We start from the raw sequence: 14,210 nt of genomic DNA, 5'->3' as shown, positions 1-14,210 counted from the left end.
ATACATACATACATACATACATACATGAACGATCAGGGAAATGAATCATGGTTGTATCTTTTACAATGAACAATCATAACAACAGAAAACAATATTATGGATTTGCGGACATCAAAATATTAAGTTATATACACAGAAAAAAAAGAAAAGAATAAGGTTAAATCATATAATTTATGAAACTTGCTCATTTTTTAGTTTTGTTGAAGAAACAGCTCCCCATTTATTTTGTGATTGTAGTATAACCAATAAATCTTGGATTGACTTAAGCTCTTATGTTTTTAGCCCCACAAATGGCTATAGTTTACACGATATGGTTATGACCTAACGTCACATCAAAACAAGTCAAGAGTAATCGAGCACACGCTTCAATCTATGATAAACCAATGGTAAGCAGGACCCGCCCACATCATTATCATACAAGAGACAGAAATGTAAGAATAAATATAAAAATAAATAAATGTTGGACTATTTAAATATGGAAATAAATACAGGTGGGAATAAATAAATATAAAAATAAATGAATGCATAAATAAATAATAATAAAAAACAAAAACAAATGAAAGAATAAAAAAAGTTTTAAAGAATAAAAAGAATTTAAAGGAAAAAAAGTCTACAAAAATACATTCAGGAATAACTTTCATTAAAAATTAATTATATTTGTTTTATCAAGACATTTATTCCTTTAATTAATTTCTTATTATTACATTTATTTATTATTTTTGCAGGTTTTGTCCTCCATAATTAAATCCTTAAAATCATCACATATCTAGCACGTCTGCATTCTGTTCTGATTTCTATTTTAAATGACTCCATTCAATTTAGAATAAAATGTGAAATATTGCAGTAAAACTGCATTAAGTTCTAGTTTACCCTTCTAGAGTACACAAAATTTTTCCTCCATGGGCAGCGCAAGCGGAGGAAGGAGGTGCAGGCCGAGAAACAGCGGCAAGAGAACACAACTTCTACCACTGACATCAGAATCAATGGAAACCACAGGACTAATGTTGTACCCTGAAGAAAGAAAAATAGATTTTTAAATCATTATTTTCTTTCCATTATATATTTTAATTATAAACCACAGCCTTTGACCAATACATTTCAATGTCTTTATTTTTGACTTTTTTTTACCATGAGCTGAGCAGAACTACAAAAATGTAGATTCTCTAGAAACATTTAAATGACCTTTTAAGATTATACGCTTTCATGACTATTATTATAATAAAAAATAAAACAAAACAATATATATATATATATATATATATATATATATATATATATATATATATATATATATATATATATATATATATTTTAATTTTTTATGTTTTTATTCTGTGATATTTCCATGACAGTGGGATAAAAACTATTGTTTATCATGCTAAAGCATTACAATGTCAAAGTCACTGTTAACAATGCAATACAATGTTTGTCATGCCATTAAAGCGCACACACACACACACACACACACACACACACACACACACACACACACACACACACACACATACAGATAAAATAGTCAAAGAAAGAACTCTTGAAGGCATTTTTGAGGCAACAAATGCTTTGCGTTTGAAAGCTTTTGAATACAAAAGGAATCCTCAGATTTGAGATACGCTGACTCACATAGATGCGTGTGGGGTCAAAAGGGCATTCATTTGTGATGCTGTAGTAACTCATGTTGGCTGGAAGTTTGCAGTGGGCAAAGAGACTATGCCCCTCCTGCATTATGGCCCTCACTGTGGCCATACTGATGCCCACTGCAGAGGCGCTGCCCAAGAGAACAGCCAGAACACTCACAACTAGTAAAAACCAACTCTGCAAACAGATAAAATTGGTCGACAAATGGAGTAATACATAAAAAAAGGACTTTTCCATTGAAAGACTAACTTTTACATGCAAGTGTTCCAAACGAAGAAAGTAAAAGACAATAGGTAGGTTTCCATCCAACTATTTATATGCACATTTTGAAATTGGAAAATATGGAAATGTGAAATTCTTTTTGAAAAATGCGCTAGGAGGAGGTGGATTTTCTAGAGTTTTGCATTAGTTAAAATGCACATTAAGGTGATGGAAACGGTTTGTTTGCAAAACGATGATGTGTTTTGACCATTCGTGTATGTGTGACTAGCCTACCGAAAGGTCAGACCATGGCACACAATTCTTTGAACATAGCGCCTGTCATTCGGAAGTGTTTAACCCACAGTTGTTTGATCAAATTGGTCCTCACAATCCACCAGAACAGTATTGAGAGCGGGCGCTTCCAGTTATGCGGAGACTGGTTGTGTGTGGGCATCACAGCTATTTCAGCCCACGTTATATCAGATACTACACTTATTCTGCAATGTCTCGTTGATGCATTTAATTAAATGAGATACTTGCTGTAATCTTGCAAATAAAACGGTCCCCAAAGCAGGGAGAGGTCATTCAGCTGCTCCATCGGACGAGGCGGCTCTATCATGATAATGCACATTTCCTATTTTCTTAAGTACATTTTTTTTTAAATGCACCTAAAAAATGCAAAACATTTTGGACGGAAACCCAGCAAATGTGGAAGACATTAGATTATATTTATCATTCAGGTTTATCGACAAATTAGTCCAAACTGCAAGTAAATCTGTCTGTAAGAGGAGTACTAGCATCTTTTTTCTCAAGTTTTTGACAGCAGAGATTCACAATTTAGAGATGTACACAAAATATATATTTTAGAGCAGTATTGAGTGTGAGATTACTCACCAGCAGCTTGTTTTTCTTGTTCTTGGAGAGGACAGTAGCAGAGATCCCACCAATAATTGCCTGCAGGTAATAACATGAGATGTAAGAATTTCAGTGCAGGTCCATTGAGTTTCACCTGCTTACTAAAAGGTGCACTTAGCTTTGATCTGGCTCTTACTCATCCCATCGGTCCCAGTAGTGCTTGGGGTTTTGGAATCTATATGGACACCTCTCATCCAGGAGACTGGAAGTTTGTTTACTAAGTGTTACCGCTTTTCACCTAATATGTTTATCTTCTGTTTTTTTTTCCTTTTAGTCTGTGTTTGCATCCATCTCATAATGCACACATCCCTATAATGGACATTCTTGTATTCATTCAATCAAAATGAATTATCATGCATTCTTGTGTACTGGACTGACGACTGAACACCGCCTTGTGCTCGCGCTTGGTGTTTGATGTAGGGATGCTCACGAGTAATTGATTCATTCCCATGAATAATTCGTTAGATTAAGCTTGTTGATGAAATAATTTCAGGACAAATGCGTTCAGTAATAATGGCAGCAGATATTGATAATACTGTTTACAGTAATCCACCTCTAGAGAGTGCTTAAGCGCTTCATGTCACAGATGAAGAAGCACGGATGAAGGATGAAGTGGGCTCAATGTAATCAGTGTTGGAGCGTCTCTCTATAAATGAACATTATGTTTTCTGCATATGCCGTGATAGTGTGTTAATGTACAACATGGGAAAGCACATTCAGCTGACATCTCAAAATGTGTTTACACAGTTTGTTCTGATTTTATGTTATTTCAAATAAAAAAATAAGTGCAAAGGTCCTTGTATAGAAGATATATATCTTCTATACAAGTTATTATTTACAGTAACTAATTAACAGTATTCACCGATTCATCCTTAACATAGTCTAAATGTATTTAAATACATTGAACTAAGAGTATTTTAAGCATTTTGCATTTTTTAAGTTTATTACTTCAAATTATATTTAAAGAGTAAGCTATATGCACATGTTATTTGGTGTCCTTCACGTGTGTTTTGCTGTATTAATATTAATGATTAATCGATTGTTAATTTCCACGACGACCAATTAATAAAATGTCTGAAAATCGATGTCCCAAGTTTGATGTTCCACGTTTATCTGTGATCTGAGCCTTGAGAGCTACAGGTCATAGCAGTTTGTTTAATCACTCCAGCAGGGATCTCTTGTTTGGACATTTTATATGTCCAACTGTACTCATGTTCGGACTGTCTGGTGGATCACACTTCTGTTTATCAATACCATACATCACACAATGCTGTTGACTTGGGGTTTGTTGTTTTTTGTATAAAGTATTGTTTTTGTTGTTTTATTGTTTGGTTTGCTTCTTTTGTTTACATGTACTTTTATGTTTCATAATTGTCTGAAACTCTAATATGTATACACCGATCAGCCACAACATTAAAACCACCTGCCTAATATTGTGTAGGTCCCCCTCATGCTGCCAAAACTGTGCCAACCTGCATCTCAGAATAACATTCTGAGATGATATTCTTCTCACCACAATTGTACAGTGCGGATATCTTAGTAGTTACCATAGACTTAGTCAGTTCGAACCAGTCTGGCCATTCTCTGTTGATGTCTCTCATCAACAAGGCATTTCCATCCACAGAACTGCCCATCACTGGATTGTTTTTTGCACCATTTTGAGTAAATTCTAGAGACAGTTTTGTGTGAAAATTACAGGAGATTTACAGAAATACTCAAACCAGCCCATCTGGCACGAACAATCATCCATGGGATTATTTAATCAGCCAATTGTGTAGCAGCAGTGCAGTGAATGAAATCATGCAGATAAGGGTCAATACCATTCAGGAGCTGCAGTTAATGTTCACATAAACCATCAGAATGGGGGAAAATGTGATCTCAGTGATTTGAACCATGGCATCATTGTTGGTGCACGATGGGCTGGTTTGAGTATTTCTGTAACTGCTGATATTCTGGGATTTTCACACACAACAGTTTCTAGAATTGACTATGAATTGTGCCAAAAACATAAAACATCCAGTGAGTGGCAGTTCTGTGGATGGAAACATCTTGTTGTTGAGAGAAGTCAACAGAAAATGGCCAGACTGGATCGAACTGACAAAGTCTCTGTACAATTATATTGAGAAGAATATCTGAGATGTGGGTTGGAGCTGTTTTGACGGCACAATGGGGACCTACACAATATTAGACAGGTGGTTTTAATGTTGTGGCTGATCGGTGTGTGTGTAATATATATATATATATATATATACAGTCAGGTCCATAAATATTGGGACATCGACACAATTCTAATCTTTTTGGCTCTATACACCACCACAATGGATTTGAAATGAAATTAACAAGATGTGCTTTAACTGCAGACTTTCAGCTTTAATTTGAGGGTATTTACATCCAAATCAGGTGAACGGTGTAGGAATTACAACAGTTTGTATATGTGCCTCCCACTTTTTAAGGGACCAAAAGTAATGGGACAGATTAACAATCATAAATCAAACTTTCACTTTTTAATACTTGGTTGCAAATCCTTTGCAGTCAATTACAGCCTGAAGTCTGGAACGCATAGACATCACCAGACGCTGGGTTTCATCCCTGGTAATGCTCTGCCAGGCCTCTACTGAAACTGTCTTCAGTTCATGCTTGTTCTTGGGGCATTTTCCCTTCAGTTTTGTCTTTAGCAAGTGAAATGCATGCTCAATCGGATTCAGGTCAGGTGATTGACTTGGCCATTGCATAACATTCCACTTCTTTCTCTTAAAAAACTCTTTGGTTGCTTTCGCAGTATACTTTGGGTCATTGTCCATCTGTACTGTGAAGTGCCGTCCAATGAGTTCTGAAACATTTGGCTGAATATGAGCAGATAATATTGCCCGAAACACTTCAGAATTCATCCTGCTGCTTTTGTCAGCAGTCACATCATCAATAAATACAAGAGAACCAGTTCCATTGGCAGCCATACATGCCCACGCTATGACACTACCACCACCATGCTTCACTGATGAGGTGGTATGCTTTGGATCATGAGCAGTTCCTTTCCTTCTCCATACTCTTCTCTTCCCATCACTCTGGTATAAGTTGATCTTTGTCTCATCTGTCCATAGGATGTTGTTCCAGAACTGTGAAGGCTTTTTTAGATGTTGGTTGGCAAACTCTAATCTGGCCTTCCTGTTTTTGAGGCTCACCAATGGTTTACATCTTGTGGTGAACCCTCTATATTCACTCTGGTGAAGTCTTCTCTTGATTGTTGACTTTGACACACATACACCTACCTCCTGGAGAGTGTTCTTGATCTGGCCAACTGTTGTGAAGGGTGTTTTCTTCACCAGGGAAAGAATTCTTCGGTCATCCACCACAGTTGTTTTCCGTGGTCTTCCGGGTCTTTTGGGGTTTCTGAGCTCACCGGTGTGTTCTTTCTTTTTAAGAATGTTCCAAACAGTTGATTTGGCCACACCTAATTTTTTTGCTATCTCTCTGATGGGTTTGTTTTGATTTTTCAGCCTAATGATGGCTTGCTTCACTGAAAGTGACAGCTCTTTGGATCTCATATTGAGAGTTGACAGCAACAGATTCCAAATGCAAATAGCACACTTGAAATTAACTCTGGACCTTTTATCTGCTCCTTGTAAATGGGATAATGAGGGAATAACACACACCTGGCCATGGAACAGCTGAGCAGCCAATTGTCCCATTACTTTTGGTCCCTTAAAAAGTGTGAGGTACATATACAAACTGTTGTAATTCCTACACCGTTCACCTGATTTGGATGTAAATACCCTCAAATTACAGTCATTGTCATTATTAGTGGTTGTAACTCGGTCAATTGCATGACACAATGTCATGTGCTGCCAACATGGCAGCACCCATGAAGGGATGACCCGCTCCCATTTATTGGGTTTCTGTGACAGGAGTCTTTATCTCATATGAGTGCACTTATGTAAACTTTTTAATGAGAAAAAAAAAACTTTCAATTATAGTTGTTGTTTTTTTCCCCCCAGTGTTTGATAACAAAGTACTACTTGTTATATAGCAGACACTTTACATGCAAAGCAAAAGGTTCAGTCTTTCTGAAATAACCTGGAGCTAAAAGTTCTGTTCTAGGGAACAGTACTGGTTGAGCAGGTTCAATCCAAGATGGCGATCCAAGATGGCGGCGCGGTAGCACGCAGCGGCCACTCCGGATCCACAATGGTGCTATTTTTGTTAAAAAAGCCCGACTTTTGCAACACATGGACATCGGAGCAACCAGTGTTCGTGTCTACCATCGCCAGACACTACTCAAATATAAGACTCATGCAAAAACCAAGCTGCATGATGACCTGCAGGAGGCGCTACGCTGCACTCGGCTTGCTGCGGAGACCAGGCCTCCAGCCCTCGGCGTCGCCTGATGCCGGTGGCCGAGGAGAGGACGTCGTAAGCGGTGTGCGAAAGCGGAAGTGCGGAAAGAGGGCGGGGGTCCATGCTAGGCTAAAACAAACCCTAGCCGGCCGGCTCTCCCGTCTATCCTGCTCTCAAATGTTTGCTCCCTGGACAATAAACTGGACTATATCCGACTCCAGCAGGCTACGCAGCGTGAGTTTAGAGACTGCTGCGTCTTTGTTTTCACGGAGACGTGGCTCAGCGACAGAGTTCCGGATGCCGCCATTCAGCTAGACGGGCTCGCCTCGTTTCGTGCCGACAGAAATACAGCTCTCTCGCGGTAAGACTCGCGGTGGTGGCTTGTGTGTTTACATCAACACGAATGGTGCAAGAACTCTATGCTAGTCTCTAGTTACTGTTCATCGCTGTTGGAGCTTGTGACTGTTAGATGCAGACCTTTTTATCTACCACGGGAATTCACCACTGTTTGCATAACCGAGTTTACATTCCCCAGCGCTAACGCTAAGGAAGCGCTCTGTGAACTGTATGGGGCTATGAGCGAACTGCAGAACGCTCACCCCGACGGACTGTTTATTGTCGCCGGAGATTTCAACCATGCAAATCTCAAGACAGTGCTCCCTAAATTCCATCAGTATGTGGACTTTGCAACGAGAGGGCTGAACGCAGCTTGATCTTGTTTACACAAACATCCCAGGCGCTGACCGGGCGGAGCCCCGCCTCCACCTCGGCTACTCAGACCACATCTCTGTTATGTTAATTCCAGCATACAGACCACTCGTCAGACGCACAAAACCGCTTCAGAAGCAGGTGAAAACCTGGCCAGCAGGAGCCATCTCTGCTCTTCAGGACTGTTTTGAGTGTACTGACTGGCACATGTTCAGGGAGGCTGCAACATATGGCGATTCTACCAACTTGGAGGAATACACAACATCAGTGACCAGCTACATCAGCAAGTGTATTGATGATGTCACTTTCTCCAAGACCATCACCACATGCTCCAACCAGAAGCCGTGGATGACTGCGGAGGTGCACACGCTGCTGAGGTCCCGAGACTCCGCCTTAAGAGCAGGCGATAAGGCAGCCCTAAGAACAGCTAGGGCCAAACTGTCACGGGCAATCAGAGAGGCAAAGCGCGCACACGCCCAGAGAATCCACAGTCACTTCCAGGACAGCGGTGACACGCGGCGCATGTGGCAGGGCATCCAGGCCATCACCAACTACAGGACAACATCAGTTGCCTGTGACAAAGATGCCTCCCTTCTAGATGCGCTGAACGACTTCTACGCTTCGGTTTGAAGTGCAGAACGACGTGATGGCGAGGAAGTCCACCCCTCCTCCCAACGACCAGGTGCTCTGTCTTACCACGGCAGATGTGAGGAAAACTCTACGTGAGAGTCAACCCACGAAAGGCTGCTGGACCAGACAACATTCCTGGCAGAGTGCTCAGAGGATGTGCAGACCAGCTAGCAGATGTTCTTACCGACATCTTCAACATCTCTCTGAGCAGCGCCGTTGTTCCAACGTGCTTCAAGGCCACCACCATCATCCCCATGCCAAAGAAGTCTTCAGTGTCCTGCCTCAACGACTACCGTCCCGTCGCACTTACACCCATCATCATGAAGTGCTTCGAGAGGCCTCGTCATGAGGCAGATTAAGACCCAGCTGCCCCCCTCACTAGACCCACTGCAGTTTGCGTATCGTTCAAACCGTTCAACGGACGATGCCATCACCACAACCCTCCATTTGGCCCTCACCCACCTAGACAATAAGGACTCATACGTTCGAATGCTGTTCATAGATTTCAGCTCAGCATTCAACACAATCATTCCCCAGCACCTGATTGGAAAGCTGAACCTGCTGGGCCTGGACACCTCCCTCTGCAACTGGATCCTGGACTTCCTGACTGGGAGACCTCAGTCAGTCCGGATCGGGAACAGCATCTCCACCACCACCACACTGAGCACTGGGGCCCCCAGGGCTGTGTGCTCAGTCCACTGCTGTTCACTCTGCTGACTCCACGACTGTGCAGCAATGCACAGCTCGAATCACATCATCAAGTTCAGCCGATGACCACGACCGTGGTGGGTCTCATCAGCAAGAACAACGAGTCAGCATACAGAGAGGAGGTGCAGCGGCTGACGAACTGGTGTAGAGCCAACAACCTGTCCCTGAATGTCGACAAAACAAAAGAGATGGTTGTTGACTTTAGGAGAGCACAAGGTGAACACACTGAACATCGACGGCTCCTCTGTGGAGATCGTCAAGAGCACCAAATTCCTTGGTGTTCACCTGGCGGAGAACCTCACCTGGTCCCTCAACACCAGCTCTATCACCAAGAAAGCCCAGCAGCGTCTCTACTTTCTTCGAAGGCTGAGGAAAGCACATCTCCCAACCCCCATCCTCACTACATTCTATAGAGGGACTATTGAGAGCATCCTGAGCAGCTGCATCACTGCCTGGTTTGGGACTTGCACCGTTTCGGACCACAAAGCCCTGCAGAGGATAGTGAGGACAGCTGAGAAGATCATTGGGGTCTCTCTTCCCTCCATCAAAGACATTTACAAAAAACACTGTATCCGCAAAGCAACCAGCATTGTGGACGACCCCACACACCCCTCACACAAACTCTTTACCCTCCTCCCGTCTGGCAAGAGGTACCGAAGCATTCGGGCCCTCACGGCCAAACTGTGTAACAGCTTCTTCCCCCAAGCCATCAGACTTCTCAATACTCAGAGACTGGTTTGACACACACGTGTCCTGAGTTACACTTTAATTACTGTCACTTTATAACTGTCTGCTACCTCAATAACTGCTATGTGCATAGAACATTATCTCATAGTATGTTATGTTTACAAACTGTCATCTTTTTGCACTACTGAGTACTGGTCGGCGCTGCACTGTCTATTGTCCTGTTCATTGTCAGTAATTTGTTGTACTGTCCTGTACTTTTTGCACATGTTTGCACGTGCACTTTATATAGGTATATATAGGTAGTTTATATAGGTATTTTATTTCGTTGTGTAGTCTCATGTGGTCCTATGTTGGTCCTTTGTTGTTTTTATGTAGCACCATGGTCCTGGAGGAACGTTGTCTCGTTTTGCTGTGTACTGTACTAACTGTATATGGTTGAAACGACAATAAAAACCACTTGACTTGACTTGACTTGACTTGAGAAGTCAGTTACTTATTCTCTATCACACCTACTGAACCTGCGTGATATAGACCATACAGTGCAATACAACTGGAAAACACACACATACCACAAGCCCCGCAACAAGAGCGGTGACATTGGAGATTGGGTACACGAGTTTTCGGCCCCCAGTGAGCACCTTTATGTGCCCAAGCACAGCTCCGTGTACAAGTGCCCCCAGCAAAAAGTTCACATGGCCTACCAGCACCAGCCCCAAGCCCATCTTCATAAGGATCTTATCATCCTTCAGACTGCCACAACAAACACCTACGGCAGACACACACACAAACACACACCACATCAGACAAACCATAAACATGGAAGCAGCAGGACATTGAAAATGAAAGACCAGCCATCAGATCATCAGAGAAACTAGTGATTAGTTAAGAAACTATGTGCAACAGGAAATCAACACTAACTTCAATATAGTCATGTTGCATGAGTTATGACTTCACTGAAAAGCAAGTGATTATGGGATGATGTCAGGTAGGACGAGTGCAGAAGAAACAAAGTAAATAAAACAACCCGTACATTTATTTATTTGTTTTGTGTACTCTCTTTAACCCAGGATGTTAAATATAAAATTAAAAAATAAACCCTCTTCAGCAATACTGACTACATAGCACATAACAGTAATACACATGTTCTTGTTATAGGTCCAATCGCTAGCTTTCATTTAAAAATAAATAAATAAAACATTGAACACTTAAATTATTATTTTAATCTATAACAGTCTATGAGCACTCGTGGAAGTTGTGAGGTTTGGGGTCTAAAATCAACAAGTCCAAAGATGAGGCTGCAGTATTTTTGCCAATACTAGACGAGATTTGTATGAAGACAATCGCAATGACCACAGCCAGATTACTGTACGTTTATCCCCACAATTATTATTTACGCCACAAAATGACCCCTTTACTTATGTGAGTGAACTCACCCGAATTCACCATCCTGGTATGCTTTATTCTGATTAAGACATTATTTAAGCCGTAACATGTTAAAGGAACTTTTCCTTTTACCGTGCTATTCTGGATGACTTCCTTATTCTCGTTCACCTGCATCCATCGCCAGTCACCACTCCCTCTCCGCTCACTCACTTACCTGAAGTAGTTTTCTGACCATCCTGCAGATGTCGCTGCATACACGAGTGACAAGAGTCTTCAACCTCAAGGTCCAAGTATCCCTGGCTGCAGCTAGCAGAACAGGGCGGGGCAAACCCCTTGGGGCGTAGCTACACGTGTCACCCTGCCCATAACTTACTCTCATTGGCTCGGTCATCTTTTGTTGGTGTACATGATAGGAGATGCGTTTTAAAATAGTGTAGCCTGATAAAAAAAATTTATAGTGCTGTAAGTCTTGTGAAATTGTGTTGTACCTCACAGTTCATTGCAAACAGATGTAGCAGGAGTCTGACTGAGCAGCCTGTTGCTGTTTCTGTTGTGTTGAAATAGGAGGGGAAAATTACTAATCCTATTATGGTGAAGATTCAACTCTGATGCAGTCGTAGTCAGTGTAGAAATTTTTTGAAGGATTGTAAATGATTATCTTTCCTCCTCACTCCAAACATTTGTGCTGTTATCTGGTCTAAAATTATTTTCTAATTGATATGCAAACAAAAAAACCAACGCCACTCAATAAATAGTCAGCTACAGGAGAAAATAAGGAATATTGCATACAGGCTATAACTGTTAATACTGTACTAACGTACCTATGCATGAGCATCAACACAAAATACACATATACATGATTTTTAGTTGGCATTTGTTTAAGAACATTTTCACACCAGTTTCAGCCTTTATAACTCACTTTTAACATAGGATAAAATCCATGGAATTTAGGATTGAATATCACATACAAGTAAACAACACTATGATCAAATGGTTTGGTATGTCAATGAATGATGAACGAGCCAATGAGACTATGTTATGGGCGGGGCGACACGTTTAGCCCCATATGTAGGCCCGCCTCATTCTGCAGGCTGCAGCCAGGTCCTTCTCTAACTCTTTCCCCGCCAGCGTTTTTAAAAAAAAGTTGCCAGCCACCGCCAGGGTTTTTGACGATTTTCGCTCAACTTTAATGGCCCGCAGAATATTTTCTTCCATGAATATATGAAGATGCTATATATCACAATAAAGATCTGAGCCTCTGCTTTTAGGCAAAAAAAAAAAAGATTTTATTTTATCTTCATTTGTTCTTTTTTTATTGCGACTTGAACAGAGGTCGGTTTTGTCAAAAAACAACATTTCAGACAAAAAGCTGATAAAAAGGCATGTTTATGTCTGATATTTTGAGCTTCTCAATACTCCACTTCAACATGTTTGAAACGATCGCAGCCTGTTTCTTTGATCAAAGAGTTGCGTACTCTTTCAAAACATGCGGAGGGGTCTTCCTTACCGTATAACATCTAAAACACAGGCTTTGGATTTTCACCTGTATCTGATCTCATATTGTCAAGCTTCGATTGTGATGTAGTTCCAATGAAAATAAGTCTGCATGAGTTTACTTATGATAAATGTTCCATCAATGTATGCATTATTTTATTCATCCAGAAATTATAATATTACTTATAACAAGATTAACATTACCAGTTGTACACATATCACAAGGACATGCATTACCTACGTTGCAATATTTAAGAGATGAAAGTTCTCAGTGCTTCCCTTCATTTAACATACCAAGGGACAACCAGACAGCCAGATGTCTATGTAGCACATGTTTGCATGGGACAACAAATTAAAAAAGCACAATATCAATAGCAGCATCGATATTCCTGGTGGTTAATGTCATCAAAAAAACAGAAAGACCTCCTGTTGTCACACTTCACAATAAATGCCACATGAAACATAGTAACCTGGGGTATATTAATTTAATTGTGGGATCTCACGTATTAGTAGACTCTCAAACATTATATGCAGTATGTTTCTTTCCTTGATTAAGATTTTCAAAACTTTCCTTTTATATTTTACAACAATTAAAATAAGCAGATCAAGTACCACAGCTGTCATATGTCACTAAGCGTAAGATGTCACGCTAACTGATAGTGGCACCTGGTGGCTGAGGCTGGTGCTGCATGCTAAATGTTAGCTAGCAAGCAAAAATATATATACATAATTCTCATGTGTTGCCTCTTGAGTAGAAAAAACTTTTGCGGGGAAACTCGTATTTACAATAATTCTGATAGGACGTGAAATTCCTTTCCCTTTTTACAATACGCGTAAGGTGTGAACGGCCCCTTTACGGTGCTTACAAGTTGCAAGGCGACTGAAATGGTTCTCCAACAAACTTGTACAAACAAGTTACCTCCAAAAGCTAAATAATTACATTTTTGATTCATGTGTAGGTTACGTTCTGTCTAATTGTACAAGGTATTTTTCCATTATAAACGTTATACCACGTTTTATTCACTTAACATCAAAGTTTTAACATTTCCCGTTAACTTACCCGGATAGTATGCAAGCCATTCTAAATCTAAGGCCGAGTTCGGAATGGCATACTACCGCCATACTTCTTAATTCTGCCATATTTTGAACTCAGCCATAGCGACGACGCCATTATTATATTTACATAATGAATTGTGATTGGTAACGACTTTATCGTTCAAACATTTAATATACTTTTTTTCTCCAAACAAAAACCTTTAACCTGCCAAATTCCCAATAAAAATCAAATAAGCGTTAATGACATTCAATTAGTCTCACTAATTAAATCAACTTAAACGCCTGCACCTGATTACTTGACACTAATGAATGCATAAACCTGCACAGAAAACACCCTCATAACATACATCTTTAAAACGTCTGATAGTCTAGATGAGTGGCTTTGTAAATTGTTGCACACTGGTATTCCTTTAGTTTAAAACTACAAGATGGGGATGGCAGGGGTTTTTGTTGTTTTG

At 40.5% G+C, this 14,210-nt stretch overlaps 1 protein-coding gene across 1 annotated transcript; it reads right to left on the bottom strand.

The window, feature by feature from the left end:
- Positions 1-613: 613 nt before the first annotated feature.
- Positions 614-11,364, bottom strand: LOC127642877 (keratinocyte-associated protein 3-like). The gene is made up of 5 exons (XM_052125313.1): positions 11,253-11,364; positions 10,389-10,585; positions 2,734-2,793; positions 1,624-1,815; positions 614-1,011 (listed from the first exon to the last, which is right to left on the bottom strand). The coding sequence occupies exons 1-5, from the start codon at positions 11,263-11,265 to the stop codon at positions 862-864; spliced, it is 612 nt and encodes a 203-aa protein (XP_051981273.1). The 5' UTR covers positions 11,266-11,364; the 3' UTR covers positions 614-861.
- Between the last annotated feature and the right edge of the window lie 2,846 nt (positions 11,365-14,210).

The sequence above is a fragment of the Xyrauchen texanus genome, unplaced genomic scaffold (assembly GCF_025860055.1).
Source record: "Xyrauchen texanus isolate HMW12.3.18 unplaced genomic scaffold, RBS_HiC_50CHRs HiC_scaffold_995, whole genome shotgun sequence".
NCBI lineage: Eukaryota > Metazoa > Chordata > Actinopteri > Cypriniformes > Catostomidae > Xyrauchen > Xyrauchen texanus.
The sequence above is the reverse complement of the archived record's forward strand: the minus strand, read 5'-3'. Positions and strand labels throughout refer to the sequence as shown.